The sequence below is a fragment of the Falco rusticolus genome, chromosome 5 (genome assembly GCF_015220075.1).
Source record: "Falco rusticolus isolate bFalRus1 chromosome 5, bFalRus1.pri, whole genome shotgun sequence".
Classification (NCBI taxonomy): domain Eukaryota; kingdom Metazoa; phylum Chordata; class Aves; order Falconiformes; family Falconidae; genus Falco; species Falco rusticolus.
In genome coordinates, this window is record NC_051191.1 from 88067603 (window position 1) to 88084075 (window position 16473).

The following is a 16473-nucleotide window of genomic DNA, read 5'->3' on the forward strand; positions in this document are numbered from 1 at the left end:
CTTCCACAGGCCCACTGCTGCAGGCTTTAGGCGAGGCATTTCACCGATCTATAGCTCTGGCCGTGCTGCCCATGGCTGGCCCATTTCCTCCACCTTCTGCTGGAATAATTCTCCCCATTGCTGGGGACGGTGCAGCATCAGCACTGGAAAGAGAGTCTGACTGGGTAAGAAATGCCCTTTGTTCCTCTCCGTAAAATGTTATTTACTGTCTTCTACAGCACATACAACAACACCTAAGTGCTATACTATAATTAGTAAAATCGTGCAGAGAAACTGTTCATGTGGATAATGATACTTTGCGTCCTCCCATGTGGGTAGTTTAAGGTTGAATTAATTCATGTTTGCCCAGCTTTGCAAGATCTATGGAAGAAAGGCTATTGTTATGCAAATAATTATTAATAATGACTCCTCCTGTGCTGCTCCCCATTAAATGTGCTCAATTTATAAGTCAAAGGGTGTTCTTCTCCTTGCTGCAAGACAAACTGGGTTCCACAATGGAAATATTGGTGTCAGCGTACCTGGAAAGGGAGGACAGCTCTGAAATGGGCGTGCTTTTCTGAAGGCTCAGCTTCTGGTTCCTCCTTTCTCTGCTACAAGCAATAGGGGTGACCTGGAAGTCACCTGGAAGAGCAGCCACGTTGCCTAGTCATAGCATCAAACTCAGAGGATCTTGACACAGAGGCAAGCCCATGCAGAGGGAAATTCAGACGACCTAATACCATGTAATTTGCCCAGAAGTGAGTAATTATCTTCATTTCACAGACTGAAGCGCAAGCACTTTTGACAGTAAAGCAACTCTTAGAGGTACGGTGAGTATAAATACACCATACATATAATGTTCAAATCCTACGCTAAGTACGGAGAGGTGATTTGTGATCCACAAAGACAACTTTTAGGAACACCAGAGTCTCAATACAATGCAGGCATGAGGGGTTTGGTATCACAACCACAGTTCTTTGGAACAGATGTGCAAAACCACTCCACGACTGGCCATTAAGGTCCCTGAGAGGTCTCCCATCCCTGTGGATGAAGGCAGGACTACACAGAGTAAGAAGATAAGGAATTTCATATTGGACAAGGCTTCTCCCAGGTTGCAGGCTATATCATCAGCCACACAGGGGTCACACCAACAAAACACTCACAGAGCTGTTGCATGACCAGGTGCCCCTCCACAAATTCTCTTTTTTTCATCTAGTAAAATTGTGAGGGCAGAGAAGGAGACATTTGGCTATTACCATAGTCATTTTAGAACCTCATCAGCCCTGTACAGGAATATATACAAACAATATCTAACAAAGAACAATTTTGTCCACGCACTGTGCAAGATTGCCCGCAGCTAGGACACATCAGCTTTACTGTGTTATTTCCACACAGGAAACAGCCACCAGTGCAGCAGGTCTGATGCATCCCAAGCCTTCAGTCACACTTACTCTGGCTAGGGATTTCTCAAACAGAAACACAGAAAAGCAAGAATTAAGTCACACCTTTGGCTCCCAAGGCAGTAGCTTGTGTGCACGGGGCTCTTGGGCAGGGTAGGCTCTGAGAGAGGTTAATGGGTCCCCCTGCAGCTGGTCACCCTCCATCACCATCAAACATTTTTGCAGGGCTGCTGCTGCACTGAAGTCTGCAGATGCCTTGGGCCGGACACAAGGTAGTAAGGTTTGAGATGGATGCCTTCCTGCATCTTCAGCAGCTGTGGGCACCAGGGAGTCTGCAGACAGAACTTAACTCAAGGGGGGTTTGAGGACCATGAGACAGAAACGATGCCTGCTCATCTCTGCATAGTTCTGCAGATGCAATCCAGCTAAGCATCAAGAAAAATTGATTTGTGCCACATGAATGAGCAAGTACGAGGTGAAGGCACTCCTGGAACTGATGTGGTGGAAAGAAAATCCTTCTCCATTTTATTGATCTGCTACCCTGCCTTCACAGTAGCTGCGATAAATAGATAATCATTGCCACAGAGGGTCCAAGGTTCAGGACACGTGCCCTGCCCTGAGGCCCCTGGAAGAATGGTCATTATGTGTGTTTGCATGAGAAACCCAGCCAGCCCCGCTTGCATAGGCCTGCAGATCTGCTCATTCAGCCAGCAGTCCCAGGCACAAAAGCTTGCAGTCCACCCGAAATTACCCCAGATCTTCAAGAAACAGACCAAGGTGGTGTGGTGTACGGATGCTGATGTAGCTGCCAGGAAGAACAGTGCGTGCCCTCCAGCTTTGCAGAGCGGTGTGTCTGTGATCTGATGTTTAAGGGATTCCCCAGTGATTTCAGCAAGCTGATAAGAAACATCCTCCAAGTCTTTTTTGAGCTGTAGCAAACTGAACCTAAGAAAGCTCTTCCTTGCTGTCCTGTTTTCAGCTGAGGGAAGGTCAGATCTCTGGGTAAGGTTTCCAGCCACCAGGAGTGATGGTTCCACGGTCTGACATACATGGATCCCTCCCATGTTAACTCCACAAGCAGCAGAGAACAGGGGGGCAATAGGACATACATTGCTGACATTGTAGATAGGTCTCAGTAGTTCGATCGCATATGGATTTTTATTCCAGCCTGACCAGCCTTTCCTTAGGCTGTTTCCCACAAACAGGTTCGTGTCACTGGGGCCCGGATAAGACTTTGGCTAGGATAAGACAACTCTGATTATGGAGAACTTCTGTAAATGGACTTCTCTAAGGACTGAGATGAGTCTTTAAAGCATCACTACTGGTCTCTCCTATGGAAAGTAAAGATCATAGGGCACTTTCTGTTGGCCAACCAGTGTCCTAGGACTGGATGAGGAATCCAGTTCCAAGTCTTTAAAGATCCAAAACCGCTGGATGTGTGAGCAAAGTATTCTGTTACCGACACAGCCACAAGTCTTTAGCCAGAATCTCTCAAGAGCTTTAAAGGCTTTTATGCCTTTTTGCCACTAAGAAAATGTGAGACTGGCACAGGAAAGAACACAAAGGTGGTAAGTCCAGACAGGTCACAAAGGTGAGAGTTTCACTTTTGGGGGTTTTTTTTACCTTTCTTGGACCCACTTGTCTAGAACAGCAAAGAGAATATTCATGGGCAAGAAATACACCAAAACTTGGGTGCAATTAGCCTACCGGTAAAGCTCAAGGTCTTCAGTTTACCATCCCAGGTAAAGGATGCTATTCAGGATCATACATTGTGCTGGTAAGTCACAGGAACAATGCATTTGCCAGGGTCACAACAGGACAGCTACTTTCTCAGTGCTCTGGTTAAACTTACTCTTTCAAAGGGAACAAAAAGCTTCTTGAGCAGCAGAATATCTGAAGCCTGATTTCCTAAAACTGTCTGGTATGTGGCTTCTCGGGTGTCCACTAACCCATGCAAGTTCCCACCACAGCTGTTGCAGAACTGAATAGCACCTTCCCACCCATCTCCAGCAACCACGAGTTCCCTGGCTTTCTTCAGCAAGAAATTACTTTCTTCAACTCATAAATGACTGGTCCTCGGTGGCTTTTTGGTTAGCTGTTGCTCTTCCTGTAGAAAGCATCCATTCCGCAGAGGCTTGTATCGCCACTGGAGTATATTTGCTACCTGGAGCCTGTGGGTTTCGCTGGTAGGGGAGAGGTGTGTGCCTGCAGGTCCCGTCAGGGCAAAGGCCTGAACAGAAGCGTTCAAGAAACAGAGCAGCAGGCTCTTTCTTGCCTGTGGTTAGCTGCCTGATTGCTCTCTTGTAAGATTGGCCCTGGGGGATAGTTGTGACATATGACTGCAGCACAAACATTGCAGGTGTTCCCTAACCTGGGAGTTACTCAGGATCTAGTACAACTTTCATGTTACAGGTGACATATGAGCAGCATCAGGAGAAGAAACACTAATTAGATGACTTATGAGCCCTGAAAAGACCAGGCAAGAGGAGAAACAAAAGACTCCGTTCCAGACCTGGGGACGAGTCATCGACCAGTGAACTGGCATCAGCCTTGACAGTCATGTCTATCAACTCCACTATCAGCTCTGTGTGATGCAGCTTGAGACTCACGATGAACCATTTCACATAACAGACACCCACAGCACAGATGAAGGCAAAAAATTTCCTGTACCATTTCCACCAGGCCGTGAGAAATGCCAATACGTTGTGCTGTAGCAGATGCACAACCAAGAGGAGGAAACCAGTTTCCAGATTTTACATTCAGTGATCCCTTAGACCTGCTGAGGAAGAACATCTCTGCTCTCTGCAAGTGTTGATGGAAAAGGGGAAAGACCTCAAATATTCCCTGCTGGTCCATCCAGGGAGAAGATACTTCCACAGCCTGCTTACAGTGCACATCAGAAATGCAGAACGTAAAAGTATGGCAAGATGCTTTTCCAAGGGAAGCACGTGCAGTTCCCTTTATTTACAGCAATGCTCTACACTCCTTTCCAGCTCCACCGGCAGCTCAAAAGATGCGCAGCCAGCATGAGACAGCTGGTTCAGGATCAGCCTTTGTCACAGAAAAGATGCTGTGAATAGATCACAGACTCCTGCGTTCCTCTGGCCGAGAGGATACCCCGGTATAATTAAACTCCCCATTTTACAGACTGTTTAATTGAGAACATGAGGCATTGACCTGACCTGCCATGATCCCACGGGCAATGAATGACCAAGGCAGAAGCAGCGGCTCTCCCTAGCCTCCCAAGAAGGCACATGGATGAGTAGAAATAAAGAAGGCACACCTGCTTTCTTGGTGTCCTGCATCATCTTTTCAAAACCCTCCTTCCGTCTGCAGTCTTGTGCTGTACTCTTGGCACTCGTGTCATCCCCCCACATACACCACTGATCATAGACTAGGCTTCACAGGAGGCTTCCTGCTTGTTTGTTTGCTAATGAATATTATTTTTAAAAAGTAAGAGGCGGGGGGAGGAAGGACAAGGGAGCCCGGAGTGAAGGCTGCTGCTGTGCTCAGTCTCTATGGAAATAATCCACAATGCTAATACGTCCTAAAATGGTAATAAAGCCTGTGTTCTCTTATGTAATCCCATAGTAAGAAAGAGCTCTGTCGGCTTGCCTGACAAACGATATCTCTGTAACCTTGGAGGGGATTATTACTAAAAAACAAAGGGTGGAAAAACAAAGCGACAGACACACAGGCAGGCACAGGCAACTCCACCGGATGCAGCAAAAGGACAAACGGGTCCAGCTGGGCTCCCGTGCCTCGGCCCCACGGTGTTATGTCTCTGCCATCAAACGGGGAAGGGACCTCCTGGCACAGCAGCCAGAAGCCCTGCCCCGGCTCCTCCTCCGCTGGCAGCCCCCCCACCTCCCCAGGCACCGCAGCACCAGGAGCAGGCAGAGGGCAGGTTTTCCCCTCTTCTGTCCTCCTTCCCTCCCTCCCCCAAAATGAACATTCAAAGCCCCGGCAGCTGGCCAAATCCAGTTTGCCTGCGTCATCGATGCACGTGGATTCACATCTGTCCTGCCCAGCGGTGATGGAGCCGGGGCTACGTGCATCCCCGAGGAGGATTCATGCCCCCAGATTGATCGAGTTGTGTGTCAGCAAGGAGGGAACCGCAGTTTTTCTGGGCACAGCTGAACGGCACTGTAAGGCTTAGAGTTTGCCTTAGAGCTATAGGGAAACAGGAGGTTTGGAGGGGTACACTCCTTTGGGAGCTGTCTCTCAGTTTGGCTGGGGAACCATGAACCAAAGCCAGGCAGCTCTTTGCTTTTGTGCCCCAGGTGCAGAACAGAAAAAAGGCACCACCAGATTAGAGCCACGCTTCACGAGGTGAACCACAGGGTACAGGTAGCCCTGTCACCACCTTGCTTTGCTCATGGAAAGGGACCCACCAGCCCACCCTGGAAACCCACCAGAGCCACGAGACTAACACAGTAATTGCTTGAGCAAACACTCCTGTCATCATGTGGATCAGCCAGCCCCAAGCTCCCTGCTCCCGGATGGCAACGGGACCGGCAGGAGGCTAACCGCAGAAGGCAACTCACATGCAACAATATGAGAACCAAGCTCTTATATCTCAGTGCCAGCAAAGGATGGTGACCACTCCAGTATCTCTTTCCCACAGATGAAAGCATGGGAACATTTAGCGGAATGCCAGAAAGCCTTCTTGGGAACAGGAGTTGACATCAGGCGGGTTTCCATGCCTGATTGAACATCTACCCTTTCATGATGGGCTGTGTTTGAGACTTTGAATGTTTTCTCAGACAGCAGGAGATGAATGAATGGAGAGTCTCAGGTCAGAGAATACTCCTGAAGCAGGAGAAAGCCAGGTCTGAGGGGGAAAAAAATATCAGTCCTAACACTTAAAAAGATGTTATTATGACACTTAAAAGATGTGTGTAAGGGAGCACAACCTTCACCAGTTAACACATGTAAAGAGCTCTAATTCATACTAGACGTATGCAATGTGACCGCCCGGAAAATAAAGGGTTACAATCATTATTCACAGCAGTCACATTTTTTTAATTAATAACCCTGTAATTGGTATCGACTTAAACCAACTGATGACAGTCTTATGATGAGCCATTCCCAGCCAAGCTTCCTACCCAATTGCCCTCAGGTCAGGAAAACAGTGAACTCCATTATCGGGCAGAAGCTTTCCGCCCCGCACCAGTCTCCTTCCTTGGGCCACGGAGAGGTCACCCCACGCAGGAGATGCGGCAGCCACCCACCTCCACCACCTTCTTCCAGCCCTCGCTTGCCAGCACCATGGCTGCACCGAGCCTCTGCCCCGCTTCCACAGGCCAGCGTCTAAAGCACCAGCACTTTCTGGCTTGGTGATTGCCTTATGGTGAATTATGATTAAAAAAAGGGGATCCCAGCACCAGGGCTGCCAGAGCGCTTTCCCAGTGCCACCCTGGCGAAGAACACGAGGGCTAATCCAGCTCCAGGCATTCAATTCTCGGAAGCAGAAGGAGCAAATCTTGCTCGACACAGGCTCAAGCGATGGAGATGGAGGTTCCCCCCGCCAAGATCTGCAAGATATGGTAATTTTGGACATCTCTGGCGTAGCTGCCATAGGCGGCTGGGCCAAGCCTCTCGGGAGCCCAGGGAAAGGAAAAAGGGCAGCGCTGGCAAAGGGCAGCGTCGCCTCTGCAGCAGCTCAAGCCACTGCCTCACCTAAGGCAAGTCACAGCTAAAAAGAAAGCCCTGGGGCAACATTCCTGGCCCGAAGCTCATTCACCGCAAATTTTGGGAGAAGTTTACTCCCAGAAGGAAAAGCACAAGGTACAGAACGCAACACAGCAGCCACTCCATAAGGCTCTCCACGGCTGCAGCACCACGCACACCAAGGGGATGGAGAGGCGAAACTACGGGTCTGGCACCAGGGCTGGGCTCACCGCATCCCCTCGGACAGTGACGCACACACCCCCCCCTCCCCGGTGGGACAGAAAATGTCCCTTTTTCTCCCCGGAGCCTCGCCAGGGAGCCCACGGGGCTCCGTCCTCCAGCCGGCACCCTCCGGGCTCCCCCCGCCGCTACCGGTGAGCAGCATTAGAGGGCAGCGCGCTGCCTTGAAAGCGGGATGCCTGCCCCCACCCCCCCCCGGGCACCCCCCCCCCCCAGGCGTCCCCCCGGCTGTCCCTCAGCATCCCCTAGCCTTTAGGAGATAGCTAAGCTATCTCCGCCCCAGGGACCCCCCCCGCCCCAGCCGCTGCAGCGAGCCCCGCCTGCCGCATCCCCCCTCGCAGGCAGCAACCGGGAAATTCTGCAGGGGCTGCTTTTTAATTAGAAAATGCTGGGTTTTAATTAAATAAATGTGAAGCTGAATAATGCAATCAGGAGAATTGCCTGCGCTCTTTTCTTTTGCAATTCAATTTATTTTGTGCTGTCCCCACACTTTTAGTTTTCGTATGCCAAAGACTTTTGCATTGATCACTCAGAGCTGCATTGCAGAGTTTGCCGGGGACGAAGCTGGAAGCGCTGGCTGTTGAATAGAGGGCAGGTGGAGCTTTTCACAGCTGGGGATGCATCGGAGGCAGCCTGCAGCAGAGGAACTGATTTTTCCAAATTTTCGAGCACCAAAGTTCACGCTGACTCTAAGTGGAGTTGAACAACAGTCCTGAAAATCAGGTGCAGCAGAAGAGGCCAAGAAAATACTCCGTGCCACCTATGACTAGGGAGAGCAAGCAAGCAAACAAGCATGCACACACACGTGCATGCATGCCAGCAAATAAACCAACAGGGTATCTTAATTCTGCAACCCTGCAAACACTTCATCGATTTCCTGAGCACACAATTATTAATTTTAAGGTTCTAGAAACCCAAATTACGAAACAAAACCAGGATTTTTGCTTTCAAAAGGCAGCTCTGGTTGCTAAGTGACTACAATATACTTCTCTATCACATCGTTTGAAAAACCCACACACTAAGAGCAAGGAAATTGCTAGGTTAGGACATCAGGAATGTGCCCTAGCAAGATGATTAATTTTATATATGTATTTGTACTACAGTAGTGCTTAGAGACCCCAGGGAGCTGTTGTTTTTGGTAATGTTAAGAGTAAAAGATGATTCCAAGGAGGTCTTAAACATGCTAAAATGGGGCACAACAAGTTGGTGTGAGAAACTGTAGCACAGACCCGGGAAAAAAAAAGAGGGCAAGGAAGCAGCTCTATCAGGACTAAAAAGAAAACCCACCATGCACAGAAGAACCTGTAAAGGGAGATATATAGGGGCAGAACTGGTGACTGAGGCTGTAACAAACTGTTTGGGTGAAGAGCTGCTGGGGGCCTTGGAGGAAAGAAGACAAAAAGGTAAAAGCATGAATGAGGGGCTAAAGTAGGAAAGTTTTAGAACTAAGGACAGAAGTTTGAGAGAACAGGTGACACTAGAGGAGCATCCTGCAGGAAAAAAAAGCTTATAGGGAGGATACAGACATAGAGTTATGGGTGAAAATCTGGAGGAAAATATATGAAACTGATAGACTGCAGGCAAAGATGTAGTAAGAGCTGAACCTACCCGCTGAAGCAGCACAATCATTAATAGCTGTAAGACAGCAGGCAGTAGTTCTGGTTACTGTAGCAATATATGCAAAAACACTCAAACTGAGAGAAGATGATTCCTCTGTGCTTTATCAAGCATCACATAACGAAAAGTATGAAGTGTCTTTACTTCCCTAATAGCTCTGGAATTCTTAAAAAGGACTATTGATTTTATTTCCTAAATACTATTTTCCAGAATGCTTGTCCATAAGAATCATTGTCAGTGAATAAATTAATCAGCTGACTATGCCTGTGAATAGTCTTTCTGCTTGCTGATTCTTAGGAATGCTGGCATCGCTGTCTGGTATAAAGTCTGCATGTAGCTATAACAAACCCTGTTGTTTTGTAAATACCCTTTTATTCATGAAACAGTGCTATGCTTTCCCATAGGGCTCCCCCACATCCCTCTCCAAGAGGAATTTCACACGCAGTGCCAAGCAGGGAACAAAGAAAGCAGGCACAGATATTTTGCCATGGGCTTCAGAGTATCCACGCACAGGGTATGTTTCTGGGAAATGGGCAGCGGCCTTTAGCTATCTACAGACATGCTGCCTGGGGTCTTCTCCAAGGCAGAGGACCCAGCAGCACTGAGACCTGGGGCTGTGGTCCAAGCATAACCACCCACTAAATACCCACAACAGAGAAGCTCAGAAAAGACCAAGAGAGTTTGCACAGATAATTCAGAAGGAAAAAAAAAAAAAAAAAAGAGAGAGAAAACTTGATTGGTAATTAAGTTAGAGAGGTGGACTTGCTTTTAAGCCAAAAAGCTATGATTACTGTCTATATATACAACACTTATGTCATTTATTGAGATCACACTGTGAGTTTGTGTGGGTGTACGTCAGTATTTTGTCACCCACACAGTTTTCAAACCTGCTGGTCAGAAATATAACAAATCAGTAGACACCTCCAAGATTTAGGCTCCTGTAAGTTTGGTGACATGGAGGGGATGAGTAAATTTGTGTTGTGACAAACTGTTGTAACAACTCAACAGACAGCTGCCTGGTTTCGCCTGCCAGGCAGTCAATCAGCACACATAGATGCCAGAGCCAAGTACTGGCCAAAGCAGTACCTGGCCAAGCAAATAGGAAGGAGAGGAGAAAGTATATTTCCAAAGGTTACAAGAGATGTAGGAAGGAGCTGAGTGTTACTAGATGAGGTGGGGAGGGTAGAAAGCTTTGGTAGGGCACAGGGTGCCTGAAAACACATGGACTCTCTGCAAATGCTGTGGTGCTTGATCCTGGGGATGTCAGCAAAAGAAGATAGCATTGCAGGAGTGCTCAGGATGTAGGACAGGAGCCTGCAGGCAGCCAAATTCTCGAATGAGCTTTTCTTTATGTGTCAGCAGGTGAAAATACCATTTTCTTTAAAGGTCCATAAAAGAGGGGTAAGTACCAGGCAGGTATGGATGCAAATCAATGTAAGCAAGCTTATTTTAGGCATGCCCACACACTGCACAGTGATGTTAGCTACACACATATGTGCAGCACTGTCCTCATTCACCAAAACGTTGCCAGCAAGCACAGAGAAATCAAACCGAGCCCGAGCTGAGCACACTTGATCCTCACATCCCTGCCTCCTGCCCTGTCCCTGAGGTCATGAAGTCTCTTGTCTATGAGACAAACTAAGCTTCTATGCTCAGGGGCTTATAAAGCATGTTGAACAGCACTTTGCATCTCAATGACGCCTGATCATTATCTGTAAAGATATTCAGAGCAACTGAGTATCTACAAGCCACCTCTGCAACATGCATTACCATCTAGCAGATAAATTACAGGTCTACCTGGCTATCCCTGCTCCACAAACCCCTGGCACCCTGAGACAAGGCACTTCACCATGGCTATCCACGCAAAAACCAGATCTGTATCCTCTCCCTGACTGCCAAGGAGGCACAGCAGTGGGGAGTTCAGGAGGAGGAATAATTGAAAGTTACTAGATGAACTGCCCTATGCATTTTCAGTGCCACTACTTCCTGGTCTTGAACTGGCATATTTTATCTCTGTAATTGTTTGGGTAAAAAAAAAAAAATAAATGGCTCACGCAGTCTTGCAGGTCCTTGAGCATCTTCTCAAGCTCCCATCTTGTAGCTCCTGCCCCCCTGCTTGGGTACCCATGGCTCCGTGCCAGCGATACCCGAGCGTCTCTGGCACGCCACGGGTTCTGAGCCGTAACCAAACCCGGCTCCTCAGAATAGCCATGCTCCCCCCACGGCTCCCACCCCCCTGCATCTTCAGTAACCCTACCCCACCGGGGCAGGGGCTGGAGGCAGGAAAACTGGCAGGCCAGCAGAACAGGAGACGCTCAAGACTCCGGGGATTAACTCTATCCACCAAGCGCAACTGCCGCCTGAGTCCTTATCCCCACCCTATCCCCAGATCTTCATAACAGGTGGAGAAGGAGGGGGTGGCCACCACTCTCGCAAGAATCCCCACACGCATGCCGAAGGGCTGGATATAACCAGGTACGGCCAGAGGCATCCCGGCAGAGGGATGAAGGCTGCAAGCCAAATAAAGACATGGAATTCGACGCCCAAGTGGAGATAAAAATACACAGACTTCACCCCTGCCCTGAGCAGAAGGAAGGGCTGAGGGAGCTGGCCGCCAAACCCAACAAATTTCATTCTGCTCTTCCTGAAAGGTTTCAAGAGACCCAGCAAATACAGACTCAACTACAACATGGAAGTCAGGCCAAGCATGCCAGGAGCCCTTCAGCAGGGCTGGCAGCACCGCTCACACGCGTTGCATGTGTTGCCTGCTGTGTGGTCATGGGGTGGGTGGCCTGGAGCTGCCACAGGGGCTCCTCTCGGGTTCCTGGCCAGCAGGGTCAGCGTTACTTCTGGAACACATCTCCCAAAGGGTAAGACTGGTGCCACATCACAAGCAAAGTGATATGGAGTGTACAAGCTCTGCCAGGTCTGTGTGCGCTCAGAGGCTGGGTATCTGCACAGCATCCCTGGAGCCACTGCTAAGAGGGAAGAGCTGTCCAGGGCTCACAGAGGGTGAGGAGGCAAGGGCAGCCCGGGGCTGGTGGATGAATGTGATGAAGCCTGGGAGATGGCCAGGCTTCTCAGACACAGCTGGAAAAGAAGCCATTGTCCTCGAGCATCCTGCCCCAGACACTGGGCAAAGTCCCATGACCAAGCAACCAGCAGGTCTGCACATAAGCCCAAAGAGGAGCAGGGACAGAAGCTGTAGGAGAAATATAGGAGCAAGGGTAAGAGCCCCTGGCTATACACGTTTTGGAGTGGGAGGAACTGGGAGACAGCGGGGGACACGGGAGGAATGAGTCTCAGAGCAAACTAAAAAGCAGCAACAGCCACTAGACAGAAAACACAGATTCCATTTTTCTGCACCACTGAACTGAGTCACTTAGTCTTTTATGAGACCAATGATGTACTAGAAAAAAAAGAAACCCACCCTCCGCTTAGCAGATGAGGCATTTCTAGTGCAGAGCACACCAGAACAACTCGGAGGGCTACCCTACGTGCATCTCTTGGAGCACCGTGATGAGCAAGGCCCATGGCATGGGCAGGATGGTAGCACTAAGGTGCCGGGACTACAGAGGCAATGAGATCAATCAGACTCGACACACTGGGGAGGGCTGGTGAAAGGGCTGGTTTGGTGGGCTGGACCCCTCAATTCAGGAGCCTTGGGGGAGTTCAGTCTCATATCTGGGCTTTGGTGCTTCACCTTTCACAGGGAGCTGAGTATGGTGCTATGCCCCATCACGGTTCAGACCAGAATTCTGTGCTTCATCTGCTCTGCGAGAGACAGAGCTCACCTGTGGTTGCAGCCCTTTTGATCCAGCTGCTCTGCATTACCATGGGACAGACCACTGATGCAGAAACCTGATGAGACTGTGAACAGAGAAAAAAAAAAAAAAAAAAAAGCTATAAAGCTATAAGGAGGTAACTCTAGATATAATTTGTGTGTGATATACCAGACTCAGCAGAGCAATGGATCTGCTTCACTACCCAGTGGCCAGTCCAGGTCTAACGTAACAGAAGGCACTTTCACATGTGTAACAGAGTGATCGAGAAATACGGGGTAACAGGGGAAGGACAAAGCCTGCCAGTGAACTGGAACACCACCATAAGGGTGCCATTCATGCAGTGCACCTCTGAGACACACAGAATGAGACATGCATCATTTGGTAGAAGAAAGTATACATTTAGGAAGAGCCATTCGGGAAAAAAAGCCACCAACCTTCGATAATGTGGCAATAAATGCAATCAATACAGGTTGCTGGAGCAATCAACTTGCCTAGAGAAACGGATACTGACGGATATCGTGATCAATAATGCAGGATTCTTTAAATACGTCAGGAACAAGAAATTTTAGTGCCTAGATTGAGCACCGTGGTTTGCTGGCACTGCCTTACCTTGGAGAAACACAGCCGTTTTCCCAGATAGGTTTACTGGAAGCAGGATTATGTCTGTATTTCAACAGCTGCTTTCCACAGGCAGCTTCCCTCCCCAAGTGGATCAGGCAGACCCAGCGTACTCTGCAGCAACTGAGCGCCAGGCACTGACATGCTGACAGGGGCAGCAGCCGGGCCACCTATACGCAAGCTTTTAGCAAATTGAATGCAATGTGAATCCTACACTTGGGGATGCAGTATCTACGTTAACTGCTTTTACATAAAATGTGCTTTAATTCAGCTCCTTCCTTCCTATATTCCTCCCCCCCACCTCCATAACTATCAATGACTCTACAAGAAGTCTCTGAAGCAGAAGAGCTGTCAGGAGGCTGTAGCAGCTGCACATGAGACAACAGGGCCCTTCGCACTTCAGCGATATGTTGGAGGCAGTTAAAAGCTGGGTAGTCACACATTTGCCAGATATTATTGCTCAGTGACTAAGGAGTTAACCACACCAGCAGTTACATTTCTGGGTTTAGGTCACCTGTCTCTGGACTAACTGGTCTGCTCACCCCTCGGAGAGCAACCATTGCAAATGCCTTCTGCAACTCATTGCAGAAAACCTGCTGCAAACTCAGGAACCCCCCAGCCATCCCCAAACATCCAGCTCTGCCTCTGAAGTGTGCTTGAAAGGAAGGGAAAAAAAATAATAAAAGCTGAAATGTGTCAGTATTGCTGGGATTCTGCAAGCCTGGCAGCAGCTAGTGTCAAGGATGGCAGCAGTACTAGGAGAGAGATCAGGTAATAGCCTAATGGGAAGGGAAGAAGGAAGAAGACAGCTGATCTGAGAGGAGATAGAGGAGCAAAACAGAGCACAAAGCAGAATATAGTAACAGATCTCATCTGCACAGGTGATGGTGAACGCTCACAGAAGAAGACAAAAAAACATTTCCTGGAAAAGGTGTGCAGAAGTGCTGTATTTGGTAAAGGAGTTTCTCCAAATAAAATCATTTCCACCTTCAGCCCACTCTGGCCACAGAATAATCACCCGACTTCAGCAGGGAACTGGTGCAGCAACGAACTGGGAGGACTACTGAGGAGAAATAGATGACATCCACAAATCAACACATACATATATGCATGCACACAAACATATGGAGGCAATTCCTTACTAATTTACTGTTGCCTATCTTAGGCTGCTTCAAAACCCGCTCCTAGGCGGATGAAGAAAGCTTTGCCCTCCTGTGTCTATCCCATGACATGTAGGCATGTGGGGCTGGTGGTGGGGTCTTCCTACAAAGTATCAGGCACTGGCCGTTTTGCTGGAAGCAGGATGGCCAATGCTCTCACATAAAGGAGCACAAGCTCCTGTTTCTACCCAGTCCTGACTGTGAACTCTCCCCGGACAGGGGACAGGAGTGAAATATTGAAACCATTGTGCAAAGCAAACAGCCCGAGGATAAGACTCCAGGAGGCTGCAGTGCAAGAAAGAGACCCTAGAAAGGGACAGCAGCACAGGGCAAAGAGCTCTTACCATCACCAACGTGCAAGGCGACATGCTGGACTGCTCAGCTTCCCCTGTCAGTGCCTCAGGCTCAGTAGCCCAGCTCAGTGCTCCTTCCTTCCCCCCCGATGAGTACCTTCACTGCAGGGTTATCCTCAGTTGTTTCATGGCTGTTGCCCTGGCTCACCCCCACACACACACGTTTGGAACCTGGCACGTGAGCTCAGTCCTTGCTAGATGCGCAGGTTAAAACCCAAGTGCTGGCTCCACTCCTGCAGATAACCCCTACCCACTCATCACTGTGGACAAGGGGTCCTCCTGGTCCTGCCCATAACTCCGTTGAGATGACACCTTCATGCCTTACCTACATGCTCCCAACAAATCCATTATCCCCTACAAGCTTATCTTCCCCAGAACAGCCTTTAAAGACCAGATTTTGCCATGCTGGCTGTCTCTTGCATCAACACTTCACTTCCAGAGCAGCAGGCAAACCAAGTGATGGGGAATCATTCACTTCTTCCACCACCACCTTACTACGTGTCGGGGCCAGGGACCTGCTGGACCCCCAGCCTACAGCCAAAAGGACCTTGAGTTCAGAGATTTGCACTCAACTCTGCTGCTATGTGATGACCTTGTGGAAGCCAGGTTTCCAGCAGGATTTCAGACCAGGAAAAATCCAAAGCCCTCAAGCTATGTATCAGAAAGATGAGAGATCATATCCTTCATCATTTCCTTCGTATCCTTCATCCATCCTCAGTGTTTACAAAACCATGTAGCAGACTCAGCAGCAACTTCCAGCTGAGAGACTGACTGGTGACCTGCAATGAGGACAAAGGCACCTGAGAAATCACCCAGAGCACGAGCCACAACACGCAGCCATCTCTCAACTGTTGTTGATTCAGGAAAACCATCACCTGGGGTAAGCTTCACTGAGGTAAACTTCCCTGTACTACGATGGGAAATCTCCATGGCAGGACCCCAGCAGGGTCTGATTTACACAAGTTTTCACAGAAGCTTTTTGCAGTGAAATCCTGGTCTGCCATTCACACCGACTGTCCGTGCGGCTCTTCAGGACTATTTACATTGTACTGTGCATGTAGGTAGGATCTGGGAATGTAACCTCTTCTACTGTTCTCTCAGGGCTCTCTCCCAGTACAAAACACAGCTTCCCTGCTGCCTGCACTGCTTCACAGACACTGGCAAAACCAGTTGGCTAGCGGTCCTCCGAAGCCCAAGTGCCCAACAGAGCTGCTCTACACCCTCCAGCACAGAGAGAGCAGCACAATGCTGAGGGACAGGTTACAAGGTCATCTAATAAAGCTGGGAAAAGGCACACATCCCCTTGCAAAGCAGGAGCAGCAAGCTGCAAACTACAGGCAGGGCGAGAGCTGTGTTTCCAAGGCTCAGCCTCCACCGGAGCACCAGTTGCCACAGCACGTGGCCGCTGGGTTTGAGCTGTCCAGGTGCTTTCCCCTGGCAATGGCTTTGAAGACTGCCCATTCATCTGATTTGTGAGTTATGTAATCACCAACGGAAAACAGGGTTGGTTTGTTTGCTTTTTGCTTTAATAGAAGTCATGTAATCACTTTAGGTTTAAGCTCCAGTCCAAATCGGACTATTTTTACTTTTCAGGCTTGATCTCTCTGGAAAGAGGATGAGTCCTTTTGCCTGGCTGACAAAGAACGAG

The 16473-nt window shown here is 49.0% G+C and overlaps 1 protein-coding gene across 2 annotated transcripts in view; it reads right to left on the reverse strand.

Annotated features, from left to right (window-relative positions):
- Positions 1-16473, reverse strand: part of IGSF11 (immunoglobulin superfamily member 11) — a 109132-nt gene that overhangs the window by 39670 nt on the left and 52989 nt on the right. Inside the window, exon 2 of one of the 2 annotated variants that reach the window (XM_037390364.1) lies at positions 12704-12779. The exons of the other annotated variant lie outside the window; for it this stretch is intronic. Within the exon in view, the coding sequence (XP_037246261.1) occupies positions 12704-12746 (43 nt within the window). The 5' untranslated portion in view covers positions 12747-12779. The remainder of the gene's footprint in view (positions 1-12703; positions 12780-16473) is intronic. 2 annotated transcript variants of the gene reach the window in all.